The sequence below is a fragment of the Ammospiza caudacuta genome, chromosome 8, assembly GCF_027887145.1.
Source record: "Ammospiza caudacuta isolate bAmmCau1 chromosome 8, bAmmCau1.pri, whole genome shotgun sequence".
In the NCBI taxonomy this organism is placed as follows: Eukaryota; Metazoa; Chordata; class Aves; order Passeriformes; family Passerellidae; genus Ammospiza; species Ammospiza caudacuta.
Window position 1 is genome coordinate 34,014,107 of NC_080600.1, and position 14,316 is coordinate 34,028,422.

The 14,316-nt window shown below is 41.5% G+C and overlaps 1 protein-coding gene across 1 annotated transcript; it reads right to left on the reverse strand.

Moving 5' to 3' along the window:
* Nucleotides 1-4,026: 4,026 nt before the first annotated feature.
* On the reverse strand, nucleotides 4,027-14,002 carry CCDC14 (coiled-coil domain containing 14). Its single transcript, XM_058809735.1, has 13 exons — nucleotides 13,625-14,002; nucleotides 12,942-12,997; nucleotides 12,392-12,455; nucleotides 11,619-11,691; nucleotides 11,384-11,524; nucleotides 10,152-10,388; nucleotides 9,968-10,062; nucleotides 8,469-9,027; nucleotides 7,800-7,941; nucleotides 7,124-7,203; nucleotides 6,467-6,685; nucleotides 6,249-6,381; nucleotides 4,027-5,183 (listed from the first exon to the last, which is right to left on the reverse strand). Exons 1-13 carry the CDS (start codon nucleotides 14,000-14,002, stop codon nucleotides 4,211-4,213), a joined length of 3,150 nt encoding a protein of 1,049 aa, XP_058665718.1. The 3' UTR covers nucleotides 4,027-4,210.
* Nucleotides 14,003-14,316: the final 314 nt, after the last annotated feature.

Below are 14,316 nucleotides of genomic sequence, written 5' to 3' on the forward strand. Positions count from 1 at the left end.
TGGAACACAGTGTAAAAACTTCAGTAATGGATATTCCCATGAATGCAAAAAGCAGATTTTCAGCATGTTCCCCTGCCTCTGAACTTGCAATGCTACTGGTGTCACCTCATGACTGGGGATTGTTCCATGCCTGTGCACTGTGACTGCAGCCTTGTGTGGGGCCTGGAGTACAATGAGAACCTTTGGATAACATTCTCTCCATTCTGTGCCCTGATAAACAGAAGATGTCTGTGAAAGCATTGGGCTTTCAGTTCACCTTGGTGTTTGCTCTTCAAATAGTGAAACATTCACTGATGATGCTTTTAGGTACAACACAGGATCTGTGTAAATCTGAATTTCATGCTGAGGCATCTTGCTCACACACAATTTCACCCCTGAAAAAGATCCTCATGTTACTGTGGCATTTCCACCAAGCCTTGAGAGGGAAAGCAGTGTGGACTGCCTACAGAGAGGCACATTTCCCTTACCTCACTGCAGTAAAAGGCAAAAATCTACAGTGAATACACTTCCCAAGACTGTAAAGAACATAGAAACAATTAATTTTCACAGATTAAGAGAAACCTGGAGACTAAAGAAACTATTTTCTTCTCTACCAAAAAGATTTCTCAGTAAAAACAAACTCAGCCTATGCTTATGCTGAAGAGAGACCTGAACACCTGCAATACAAATCAAAGGCTGGGGGACAGTTCTCTTCAGGCTCCTGTCTGGTTACAGCTCAAATTGCAAGAACAGTCATGAGAGTGACAGTGATTCTGGATTTCACCTTAAAGCAGAGGTTAAATGAGCTCAGCAATAAGACCTCATCTCCTGCTTGACTCCTCTGTACCCAAGGCTCTGCAGGCAAAAGCCCTGACCCATGTAACTGAACACTCCAGAATATCCCGACAGCTGGCTGAAGGAGAACATCTTGAAGATCCACTTGAGATGGCCTGCCTGAGCTTAATTGGAAACAGGTAATTAGTGTGGGTAGTCTGATCTACCTAGGATACTTCAGAGCTAAATCTGTGTTTGGACTGAATTATCTGTCATACCCACTTCAATATACAAAATCTGACTCGACATTTTCATCTCTTCTGGTAAATTCTGGTGCTGTGGCAGGTGTGCAGACCTGTCCTGGCTGACCAAACTTGAATAATCATCTACACTATTTGGGGATCACTGACATGACTAAACCTATGACTTTATTTTATTTTTTTAATTTTTTTTTTTTTTTGCCTTAGCCTGATGTAACAAAGGAAATGTTTCTTTCCCTTCTAAGGAAAAAAATCACCCTTGTTAGGAATGCCTGCATTAAGTCAGAGACTTAAGAAACATACTTGAGGTAACACTAGCAATCCATGGTTTGTTTGGATTTTTTTAATACACATTTTGTGAAATATTGAGGTCTAAAACCTCCCTGCCATAGGTAAGTGAATGATGTTGCCACTTGACCTCAACTGGTGTCCCAGGTAACTCATTAGCACACACAGATGCAATACTGGCTTTACTTCAGCAAATAAGGCAGGTTTTGTTCCTTGTGAAGTTTTTGATGGAATTGGGCACAGTAGTAAGACAGCAATCCTGTGTTTGCAGAGAGCCAGTACCATTCCCCAGTTCTTGGAATGGGACATTGGATTATAGGCACTCATTGCTCAAGAAAGCAGAGCAGGGTTAAACTCAGGTACTCTGCCCCATCTTTTCTAGGTTCCACAAAGGGTTCATAAAGGGAAAAGATCTTGATGACATGTTTGAAGTTTCTTTTCTTTCCACATCACTGGATGGCACAGATGTCAACTTCACAGAACATGATTTGTTAAAATTAAACTCTTGTAACTTCTGTGTTTACAAGAAAAACCTAGATGATGCTACACATCATAGAATGGCTTGGGCTGGAGGGGATGAAAATACCCTCTAGTTCCAACCCCCTGCCCTAGGCAGGGATGTGGTCCCTTACAGCAGATTGTTCAAAGCCTAGAACAGCCTGTTCAGCCCGGCCTCAAACACTTCCAGGGATGAGACAGTCACAACTTTTGTGGGAAACTTCCTCCAGTGCCTCACCAGCCTCATAGTGAAGATTTTTTTATAATATTAAATAATGATCACTGATGTTGCAGTTTGAGCAGTTCAAGTTAATCCATAGAACAGGTGTTTCCCAGCAGCTATTACTGAACACAGAACAGTGCATATTCATAATGCCCATATATGTGAAATTCTATATTTCATTAATAGCTCTGATTGACATACTGGAGTACAAAACAAAGGACTGTTTTTAAAAAAATCTCCTTTCTGTCTCTTCTTCTAAGTTTCTCCTCCTTGGAAATGGGGGACACATTTCCAACCTGCTCCTATGTCTTTATGCCCAGGAGTGTTGTCCAGTAGTCACCTCCTGCTTTCAGAGAACTGACTTCATAAGGACAAAGAGGAAACAAATAAGATGGTGAAACATCTTCCCCCACAGGTAAAAGTGAATGGAAGTGCTCCCAACACAAGAGCAACATGCTTGGGCATCCTGACACCACAGCTGCCTTTGACAGGCTGCAGTTAGTTTTGGCGAGGAAGAAAACTCTCTTTCAAATCTTGGGTGCAAGGAGAAAATTGAATGAGTTGTCTACTAGTGCATGTTCTTCCCATCTTTTTTCAGGTTTCTTGTGAGTTCTAAAGATTAGAATTTATTGTAGCTTGTCTTTAACCCACTCCATAATAATTGTTTAAATCTTGCTTAGCTTCTACACTGAAACTACTTGTAAATACTTAATAAAACCTGTTCACTTTGATACCATCAACCTTATTTTGAATCTGAGCATGAGGAGTGTGGAGAATACTGAGAAATTCAGGCCAAGCCTTAAAAGCATTCTAAATGACTGAAGTCACTATTTAGTCTAACTTTCCTTGTGCAAAGCAGGAGTGCCAGTTGGCATCTTCTGAAGTGTGTGCTCTCTTCATACCTTTGTATGACTCAATCACCAGTAACTAAAATAACCAGAGCTGCTCCCTAGCACAATGCATGGACAGCATCCTAACTTTAAATATGTCCACACAAGCAGATGACCATGAGGGACTTTTCTCCTACATGGAAACATACAAGAAAAGAGTGCCAGGAAGAACAACAATGTTTTCTAGGAAAAAAATAATAGGCAATTCTGCAGAAAAAGCAGTCTTAAATTCAGGTCTGCATACTGCTGTTCCTTTTCCAAAGATATTCTCCCTGACAACAGCTCTGAAGCATTGCTGAGGGTACAAGAGGCACAGAATGGCAGCAATGGTATTTTCCTCCACCTGTAATTTAAACACTGTCAGGGAGAACCACAGACTGGAATCATTCCCTGCTCCAGTCCCATTCCTGTGAGAGCCAATTCAGGTGATTCAGTCAGACTCTCTGTATTTATGTCCAAGAGATGTTTGACCCCTCAACAATTGTAGAATTTTCATGCCTTCCTCAGGCTGTATATTCTGGTGCTTTCCTAAGTGTACTGGTTTGCCAACTTTCAGCTAAAGCCTCATTTGTCTCCTTTGTGTCAGCTCTGTTGCTTCTGTTCCTCAGCATCTTTCTGTTCTGTGTTTATTCACTGGTACTACATCCCCTTTTACTTTAGATAAAAGCAAATATTTGTAAAAGCATGCCCTATAACAGGATTGTGGAAAGCAATGGAAGTTTGATGATCCTTTTCTTGCCCTTGTCTGGACTCTCCATTTCATCAACTTCCTTGAGGTACAGTGCAAAGAGAAAATAGTTTTAGCAGTGGTGAGTGAAAAGGGATTTCTTCATGTCTTTCATAGGACATATCATACACTAAAAATCCCATAGTGATGGCTGTCTTTATTTTTGGAATAGCATAATCCTGACTTAGCAACTGTAACTCTCAGCACTGCTCTGTAACTTGCTCCTCCCTGGTCTCTACCTGTGGAACCTCTTGCTCATGTGCAGCACCTTACAAAAGTTCTTAGGGGAAGGAAAAAAAAACACAAGTAAATGAGTGCATTTAATTTTGCAAGTCAAGAGTATAAAATAATTTAAAAAGTCATTTATATTTTATATAAAAAGCCAGTTATTTCAAGTTGAACACATCAAGGGGAATAGCACCACAGCCTAATGAGGAACAAATTCTATCCATAATTGAGACAGCTAGGAACAAGCTGTTAAATACAAATATACATATCAGTACCATACTTAATATACTTCAGAAAAACTTAATTTATCCAAATAGCTGCAGCCCATTTTGCTTTCTCAAACTCATTGTTTCCTCATGTTACTTTGCAGAGTCCTTTGTAACCTAGCTATGTTGGCATCCAAGGCTGCTAAGCTATTTTTAAAGTCCTCTTCATCTCGAGAAGTAAATGTTGAGAAAGAAGATGCACTCCAGTCAGACCTCCCTGAGAAATCATCAAATGAAATGCAGCTAAAATCAGCTGCTTCACTGCCTGTTTTCTGAGAAACCCCTGCTGGAAATGGCATTGGTGCACAAGGGTATGGACCAGGCTGAGGCTGCTCTGCTTTATTCATGACATCTTTTGCAGCCCCACTTGGAATGCCTCTTGGTCTCAGGACTTGGTCTCCTTCTGGCTTTGCTTTACCCCCTGTAACTTCAGGAGTGTTTTCCACAGTCTTTTTCACACTGTACCCAGCATTTAATTTATCCACCAGAGTTGGATCCTCACATCCATACTGCTGCACAGAGCCTGGGAGCTCACAGTGGTAATCCAGCCTCTGACAAGCCCCTCTGCTCTGGGGTGGCACACCACTTCTTCCAGAGACTGGCTGCTGTTTTTTAGAGGCACTGCTGGTCAGTGGAATATAAATTGTCTCATCCAGCTTGGTCTGGTCATCTAGTAAAGTTCCAGAATCACTCCCTGTTTCTGCATCTTGCTTCAGTGGAGCTGGTGCTCCTCTGGGAGCTGATGTTTGTTCTTCTGTGAATGTACTGTTAATTTTACTTCCTTCGGCAGCAAACTTGTCATAGGACAGACTTTTCATTTCTACTTCTCCAATTTTATTTGGGAACTGAAGGTCCGGATCTATCAAAATATGATCCATTTCTAATGTTTTAAGGTAAGTCATTACTGAAGTACTCCCAGGAAACAGCTCAGGTTGCATCTGCTTTTCATGGTCTTCCAAACGAGACTTTGAGAGAAATTTCTCAGGTTTGGGTCTAACACTGTCCCCTGTGAGGTCAGACAGAAGCTTGGCCATGCTGCCCTGCAAGGTTCTGTCAAGGTAAAATCAACCAAACAGATTCAAAATCAGTCACCAAAAATAAATAATTAAAAACTTTTCCATAAGAAAAAAACATTAGATTTATCAGGCTGTGGCAAAGTTGCAATGCACTCTCTAGATATTGTTATATGTGAACCAATTCCAAGTTTTTTGAATTCTTTTTAGCTCACTGTGGCTAAAAAGTAACAAAAATATCACAACCCAGTGAAGTTGTCCAGATTATTGCTGGTGTACCTGCTTTGAGCAGCACACAATGAAATAAATTGATGCCAAGAAACTGCTACAAAGCAGACAGAAGCAGTTACCAAAATTACTGAGAAAGGTTTACTGAATTATTCTTCCCATTGAATCTAAATAAAAAAACATAATACAAGAAATAATTCTTCTAACTTACTGCTCTGTCCATCAAAAGAGATGAACATTTAGATATTTGCTCTAGCATATACACACAAACATGTGTGTAATGTGACATCATTCTACCACCACCTGGTGGTCAGCACAGCAGTCACAGAAGTGTCTAAACTACAGAAGCATTTGAAATGTCTATCCAAAATATTCTGCTGTTCCAATCAGTCCCAACTAAAAATATAGCACACAACAGTTTTTTCTTCTCAGCACAACATATCCAAAGCAATTGTAGATACACACCACTATACAGCTGCAAAAAGCTATTTATATCTCCCAGCTTGCCACTATTTTCAAGATAAAATAAATTCACAGCAATAGTTCTTTTTGGCTAATAGATCCTTACAGATCTAATAGATCTGCTATTAGGAGTTAAGACTTCACATAAGTTATGGCAGATAGTATGTTACTTTACCACAGAACTGAAGTCACAGAATATGACACCTCTGTTTTAAAACAAAATTATAGCAGCATTGTAACAAAATGAACTTTAAAGAGAAGGTTTAGCTTATGTGACCTCCCACCACCAAGATACTAAGACCACAGTAATCCACAGGATGGGAAAAAAAACCCCAAAACCCCAAGGAACAAGAAAGATTTTTAAAAAAGAAAAATAATGTCAGGAGGCAAAAAAACCCTTAGCCAACAGTACCTGGTTAATTCCCTCAGTCTCTTAACTTCTGCATCACGCTGACGTAATGTTATACCCAAAATCTTATTTTCTTTCTCTGCAGCTTCCAGCTTAAACTGAAGGCTCTTCACAGTTCCTAATGCCTCTTCCACTTCTGAAATGCCAACAAGAACTTACACAATTACTTCTTTTGACTTTTAAAATGCTAAACAAAGAATAACCAAATTGAAAATACGCACCAATCTTGAGCTTGGTGGAATGAATGTCATAATGCTGTTTGTTTTCTAGCAATTCTTCTTCTTTATCTTGAATACCTTTTGCAAGATGTTTATTTTCTTCTTTCTGACTTTCTATTATTTTCAGTAGTTCTTCATTTTTAGTCTGCAGTGAATCAAGGCCTTTCTGTGATTCTTTCAATTGACTCTGGAGCATCATATTCAAGGACTGCAAAGAAACCACTACCAAAGGTAAAACATAAAATGTTTAAGTGTTTTGTGTGGTAGCTTGAATTTCTAAACCAAACTGAGTTTTATAATTATCTTGGTAATATGAATTTTGGTAACAGATAGAAGGATTGTGGGGTGTTTTTTCAACAAGATAAATCTCAAGCTTTCTTCTTAATTATTTAATCAGTCATCTTCATTTATAGAGGCACACAAGCAAAAATAACCTGCTTGGCAGCTGAACAGCCAAATCCTAGTATGTGGAGTCTAAAACAGCCCAACACTCCATGCAAATGCAGTTCCAGCATTAAACCCCCTTCGTTCAGCGACCACTAAAGGCCACAATACATACAGACATATGAAACTACAGATATATAAATTAAAAATTATATATCTATGGTAATAAAGCTTCAAAAAATATACCCCTAGCAAGCAAAATTATTGGTACTTTACATTCATAGCTGCAGCTCTGTCCAGATGTCTTCTCACTGCTTTCTTGTTCTCTAAGTTGCTGGTTTAATATTCTTAGTCTCCTAAATGTGAATTGTGAAAAAATACAAATTCAGAAATATTAGAATACACTCAAAAGGACTGCACTTTAATTTAATCTGGTGAGAAGTTGCTTTTGAGAATTAAATGTCAGGGAATATTTCAGAAACATAAAGAAGTCTTAATAACATATTTTTCTTACATTCTGGTACTTCTTCAACACAAAAGACCCTTTCCAAGTATCTGATAAATATCTGGTATATAGCCCCTCTCCTGAAGTAAATGCTACCCAGTTATGTTGTAACCCTCTGAAATGAGAGACACTTTTGCATTGAGAATAAACTACAAAAAGAACATGAGCAGGCTAACTTTGTCTTGTTAGTGCAGTTTTCAGAGTGATGCATTCACCCCACCCAGTCAAAGGCCCCATCATGAGGTAACTGATACTACCAAAATACCAAAGCCATGCCGTGTTAATTATTGCTTTTTGGAGTGTATGGCCTTAGCAGCACACTTTCTAATTCACAAATATCGCCCAGACAAGAAGGGAAGAGCCTTAAGAGAGGCAGCTGAAGGCAGAGCAGTTGGAGGTGCTTTAGGTGCAGGGCAGTGAGGCCAGGCTCCCCGAGGAGCTCCCCACCTGCGCAGCTGCGCGTTCTCACTGCGCAGGGGCTGCAGAGCCAGAGCTATTTCAGCCTGGAGATTCCTGCTTCCCACCACAGCTGGGAGCAGGGAGACAGAGTCCTCCACTTCACTCATCAACCTCAGCACTTCTGAGTCACCTGCAGGAAGTGAGAGAAGAAAGAGACTCCATAAACCTATAAATCTGTAATATAACTAATGTTTTACATGTGATTAAGCAATCTGCAAAGTGATTTAATAGTAGCTGGTGGTTTTTTCCCCCAAGAAAATTTATTCTTTAACTAGATTTATTTTAAATTGTTAAGCTTGAGTATGAAAACTATGCTTTACATCCTCAATAAAAAACAACCCACCATCTTTCCAACCAGCCTAGGTGGGACTGCTATTGCAATCTGTCCACACCAGGACCCTTCTCAGTGGAAAGCTCTGTATGTGGAATAGCAACAATTTTGATCTTGCTGTCATGATAAGATTAAAATATTATAAAAATAATTTAATACTTATCCAGAGTGAATCCTGAAGGTTTTACAGCTGTGAAAAGCCACAGTAAGAAGTCACATATCACCTGACACATACAACTTGCATAAACTGAAGTGCTCACTCCTTTAATCGAGCTCTTGTGTTATTTGTATGTAATAACTCTAGTGCACAATGAAAATGTCCTCACCTTGATCTGTTACCAGTGCTCTGAGCTCACCCAGAAGATACTTTACAGTCCTAACTTTATGGGCTGTTTCTTCTGGACTTTCTTTTCTAGATTTTACACCTTTCTTCACACAACTTGTCTTGCAGCTGGTATCTTTCACTGGGGACACATCAAGTACATCCAATTCATCTTCTTCACTGACCAGGTCCTCACTGTGCTCCTCAGGAGTATCCTCCTCTGTGTCACATGAGCCATCATGCTTTGCTGGACAGTGATGATGGCCCCTCTGCTCAGTCCTACCATTCAGCACCTCATGGGATTGTAACAGGGCCTGTATGCACCTCATCAAATCTGCTTCTTTGACCTGCTGCTCTTGGCCTGGGGCCACCTCTCTGGCACAAGGTGTTGGCACCAATGCAGGCACTGAAGGGGTTAATGCTCCTGATGCTGTACAGGGGATCACACCAGGAACAGCAATTCCAGACTGTGTTTGTGCAGCAGCAGCAGGAGAAACCACTGGGCAAACCACAGGTCCTCCCATCTCTGGCACACATTCATTGGCACTGTCTACAGGAACTCCCTGCATAAAAGATATTTTAATTAAACAAAAAATTAACATGATTTTTAAATCTTTAGGAGAAGAATCCCAAACAGCACTACCCTTGTCTGACTCAATGTAAACTTGTTCATTCATTGCTAATTATAAGAACTACAAATAATAATGGAATAATTTTCCTGTATAATAAGGACTTAAAATGTAAATCTGATTTAGATTACCTTTAATGTTATTGGCAACATTAAAGCACAGTTCTTTTACAGCTGTTCTGTAATGAAAACCCTCAGCAGTTTCTTAAATTCAAGCAAAACAGAGAAGAAAAGAAATATAAAGGACAACACTGTTACCTTTCAGTATTTTAAGTAGGTGAATTTTTTAAAAGTCAGGGTCATCACTAGCTATACATGGACTGCCTGCAGATGGAAGGTAAATCTACAGTCTTACAGATTCAAGGTAAATTCCAGCCCTTTGCTACATTTCCTGAGGTGGCAGCTGGTATTCTCCATCATCTCTATTCTATACCCTGAAATACACAGGCATTTTAACATGTGACTCCAAGATAACACAGCATGTCTGAAGAAATAATTGCCTTGATCACTGGCAGGGAAAGCTCCATATGATATATGAAGTCTTCTGTCAGAAGTTGCTTAATGATCCTAGTGTGCATTACTGAGAATGCAATTAACAGTAATCAATAATTTCCTGCACTTTCCATGTTTGCTGCGCTTTACAGAATTCCCCAGGCAGAAGCAAGCAGCCAGCTGAAATGCCTCCAATTTCAATTTTTGGTGTCTACATAAAATGTGTTTTGAATAGCAACGTTTTGTCTGAGCATCACTACAGTGTGAAATACACAATTTTTTAAAAGGGAAATTATTAGGAAAACTGACACAAGGAAATGTATAAATAAGTAGACAGTGCTAATTCAATGTTTATTGATAGTGAGAATCAAACTTTTACTTACTGACTGAGTGGATAAGGAATTAGCTGAATGCTGCAGGGATAGTGTTGATGTGGAGGTAGGTAAATGATAATTCAAAGCTGTAACATTTTGACATCCTAAAAGAAAACAACACTTATAGATCAGGGCAATGTGGGCAAAACTCATGCAGTTAAATAGTCAACTCTACATTAACAGTTCCACTAACCCTGGTTTGAGGTAGGAGAAGGAGCTACAGTAGGAATTTCATCGCTCTTCTGTGGGGGTTGGCCAGTTATCAGAGACATCTGAGTTTGCACATGCTCATACAGTTTCTGATATGCCCCAGGAGAGTGGTCACTGCAAGGCACATGATTTGATTGAACCATCTGAGTCTGTGCTGCACTGGAAAACTCCTTCTCAGCAGGTGTGGTAGATGAGGCAACTTTTCTATTTGATATTGGCACTGTAGAAAAAAGAAGAACAAAAAACTCCAGCTGAAGTTTCCTGTCTTCTTGATCTACACAAACCCATTGTATTGTCTGGCAGATTCTGGAAGGCTCCCTTGAAAACAGAAACAAAGATCCTATGGCCCAGGATACCAGTCAGATTTTGATTCACCAGCAAATGAATCCATCAATTTTTTCTTCCAGACAGAACAACCTAAACCAGTTGGACAGGCAGCTGTCCTTGAAGGAAGCACAAAGACTTAAATCCTACAGAAGGCCAGTTCTAAAATAATTATTGAAATCTTTGCTTAGGTATAATTAAAACTCTGTAATTTTACAGTGCTGGGAAGAGATCAGCCACATGCTAACTTCCTACAATTCCCAGTGGGGATTCTGCTACACACCTGTCCATAGGCCCCACTCATCTACTGGATTAAAAATTGCATCGAAGTGTGCAGAGAGGCAGAAATGATAATAAATGAAATATTTCCCCTGGGAGCAAAGCAGCTGACAGCAGTCCATCTACCTTTCTATTCAGTGCTTTGACCACTAAACCATTTGAGGTCTTGTCATTCCTACTCACACTTCTCTGTTTCCACAAATCCTTCTTTGAGAAAAGCCTGGCTGGACACTGAACTTCAGGTGAGTTTCTAGCTGTGGATCCTAAACTGAGACATAGGACTGCAATGCTTCCCTGTCCAAGAGAAACAGGGAAAGGGTATAACCATTCTCCTCCACACTTCCTACCAGATAAACCTGATAATGTTGATATTTGTAAACAGATTCAACTTTCATGCACCTGAATTTTGAACACCTGTGAATGTCAGTAATTGTTCAGTAAACATTTAAGGTTTCTAAAAGGTTATAATACATCCTTTTGTGGAACCAGCCCAGGATCAACCTGTAACAAATGGCAACAATTATGTGAAGCCTTGCTGAATCTCACTAAGTTGAGGAGTCTTTCAAGGTTGCTTGAACAAAAAATAAATCAAGCCCAAGAAAGCCCACTTACCAATTTCTTTTTGAACAGGGGAAGGCGTATTGATTCTTTTTAACCCTTTCTTCTTGGAAGTATTTCCTTTGGTTAGCAAAGGCTTGGAAGTACATTTAAAGGTAGTTGTTTTCCCAGATTGTTTATGGACAGCCTCCCTTCCTGGTATTAATTGAAAGAAAAAGTGGTCAACAAAACAAATCAAGAGAGTATTACAGAACCTAGAAATGTAACTTGTGTTTTCTATAGGTACAACCTGTAGCTTCCTTTTGTAAGATGGTCTTCAGTAAAGCTGCACAATGGTCAAGTCCATGATGAATAGTATCAACCTGCACAAAGAGCACTGCAGTCAGTCAGTGAGTAGCACTGTTTCCTTTCAGTAAACCAAGATGCTGTTTTAGAGGTGAGTGTACCCCAATCTGCCACCAGACAAATAACAACTCATTAACAAAAAAATGTATCATTTCCCATGTACTACTTTGCAAACCTCCATTACATGGAAGTTTGCAAACACACAGATTCTGCAAAATAAGTAAATTGTGTGTTGCACCCCTGTCCATTTGCTCCATTTGAGGTTAATTACAGGTATGTATTTTATTCTCATTTCCATGTACATTTAAACAATACAGCCTACTTGTATTTTGCAGACAACTGGCTCAGGACTACACAAAACCAGTTACTGCAGCACACACTGTGGTACTCTTTCCTTCCAACACAAAAAAGTAACAAGGGCAGCTGCGCATCTGTGAGGGCCAGACCTTGTCCATAGGCAGCTTATTTGTTTGCAAAATGTATCCTGTGCCTTGAGGAGATCTGTCAGAGCCAAATTCACTGCACACAAAGCCCATTTGCTCCTATCTGTAAGATACAGTGCAGACACTCTTGCTTGCCTTGCAGGAGCAATTTCAGGTTCAAATGAAAATTAATTAGGATCTAAATTAATCTGGCTTTCTTCTGTTACTCAAGGTATTCCAATTTCTCTTCTCTTTAGATAACAGGGATGACTGTGTTAAAGAGCCATTTAATTACCTGACTGGCAGATTCAGTGGAACAGAATTTTACACCAGAATGGCATCCTTTCTTTAAGCCAAACCTGAAAAAGTGAAATTCACTGTTTATACCACCTCCTTAATGGGAAAAAAGTAAAACACCACTTACTTTCATTCAACAATAGCAAATAAAAGGAAATTAATTTCATCATGAAACAAAGTAACTTTCTATTCCTGAAAACTTTTCATGGCTGCAACAAACATGTTAAGCAAATAATAACAATTATTTGTTTATTAACAATTTATGTCAAAGAAGAATTCAGTCTCTACTCAAGTCTTCTCTACAGCTAGTATTTATATAAATTCAGTCTTTCTATAAATAAAACACGATGAATGAAATCTGTATTTTATATGCAAAATTTCTATTCAGTTTGTGCCTGTCTCTTCAAGGGCTGCTTAGAACATTTCAGTTCAAAATGTTTTATATATATACACAAGGATTTTTTGTTCAATTAAGGCATGACAAGTATAAGGCTTCCAAATGCTCATATACACTCAGTTTAAAAGGGTATTAGTGAATAAGGTCTTACTGATTTCTTCCATTTGTTAGTTTAGTTGCTCCTGACAGCCTTCCAGAAGACAGAGCCTGTTGGTTACAGAAATACACCTTGATTTTTTAAAGTATTTTCACAACACTTGAAGACTACTATTGCCCACCAATTCCAAGAACTTTTGCCAAGGTGGATTGGTCCAAGGGACATTACAGCTCTCAAGGCAAGGGTGCAACTGCTGCCAGTACAACCTGAGACTTGTGGGTTTCAATTCACAAAATATGCCTTGACAGCGAGATGCTTTGTTAATTTCCACACATTTAAGGACTCACCAAGAGCTGATGTACAAATGTGTTTCAAATGGAAACTATGCTTCATAAATACAGACCTGAACTGTGGGGGCCTTAGGAATGATCTATGGCCAGAGCACACAGCACAGGAACTCAATCACAGTCACAGAATCCCAGCATGGGTGAGGCTGGAAGGGACACAGTGGCTCAAGCAGAGCATTCCAGAGCACATGGCACAGCTCTGCATCCTGACCTGTTCCTGAGCATCTCCAGTGAGGGAGACTCCACATCCTCTCTGCACAACCTGTTCTTCCTGGTGTTCGGGTGGGACTCCCCGTGCATCGGTCTGTGCCCGCTGCCTCGTGTCCTGCTGCCCGGCCGCACCGAGCAGGGCCGGGCTGCATCCTCCCACACCCCTGCAGCCATTCATACACAGTGGTACGGTCCGCTCCCCGCCATCTCCTCTCCAGGCTGAACACGCAGCTGAACACACAGCCCCTCCAGCCTTTCCTCTTCAGACCCCACTGATCCCCGCTGCCTTCCGCTGGAGCCGCTCTCGGGCAGAGACAGCCTCAGCACGGCCCGCAGCGCCTCAGGACCGCCGTCAGCTGGCTGCGGTGCGAGCCGGGCTCGCCCTCGGAAGGCCCCACCTCGCGCAGGAGTCGTTATGGGGATCCCCCGAGGCCCGCCCATCCCCCCGAGCACCCCCGGGCTCTGGCGAGGAGGCCCCGAACGAGACCCGCGCCCCGCCCGCTCCCCGCCCCGGCCCTCACGCACCTTGCGGGGCCGCGCAGCCCCCGGCGCGGCCATGGCCCGGCCCGGCCCCGCCCACTCCTGCCCCGCCCCCGCCGGCCAATCACCACCCGGTCCGTCCGCGAGGGGGCGGGACTAACCACCCCGCCTCGCGGCGCGCCGGCGGGCGCGGGCGCGGGAAGGGGAAGGAGGTGAGCTAGGCAGCGCGGCCGGGGATGGCGGAGAGCGGGCGAGGAGCGGACCAATAGGAGGTGAGAGGGGGAAAGGGCGGGGCTAAGCGGGCCATGAGGGGCGGTGCGTGTCCGACCCCGCCCCCCTGCTCCCTGAGGGAACGCCCCTGGGGGACGGGCAGCTCTCCTCAGGGCGCAGGG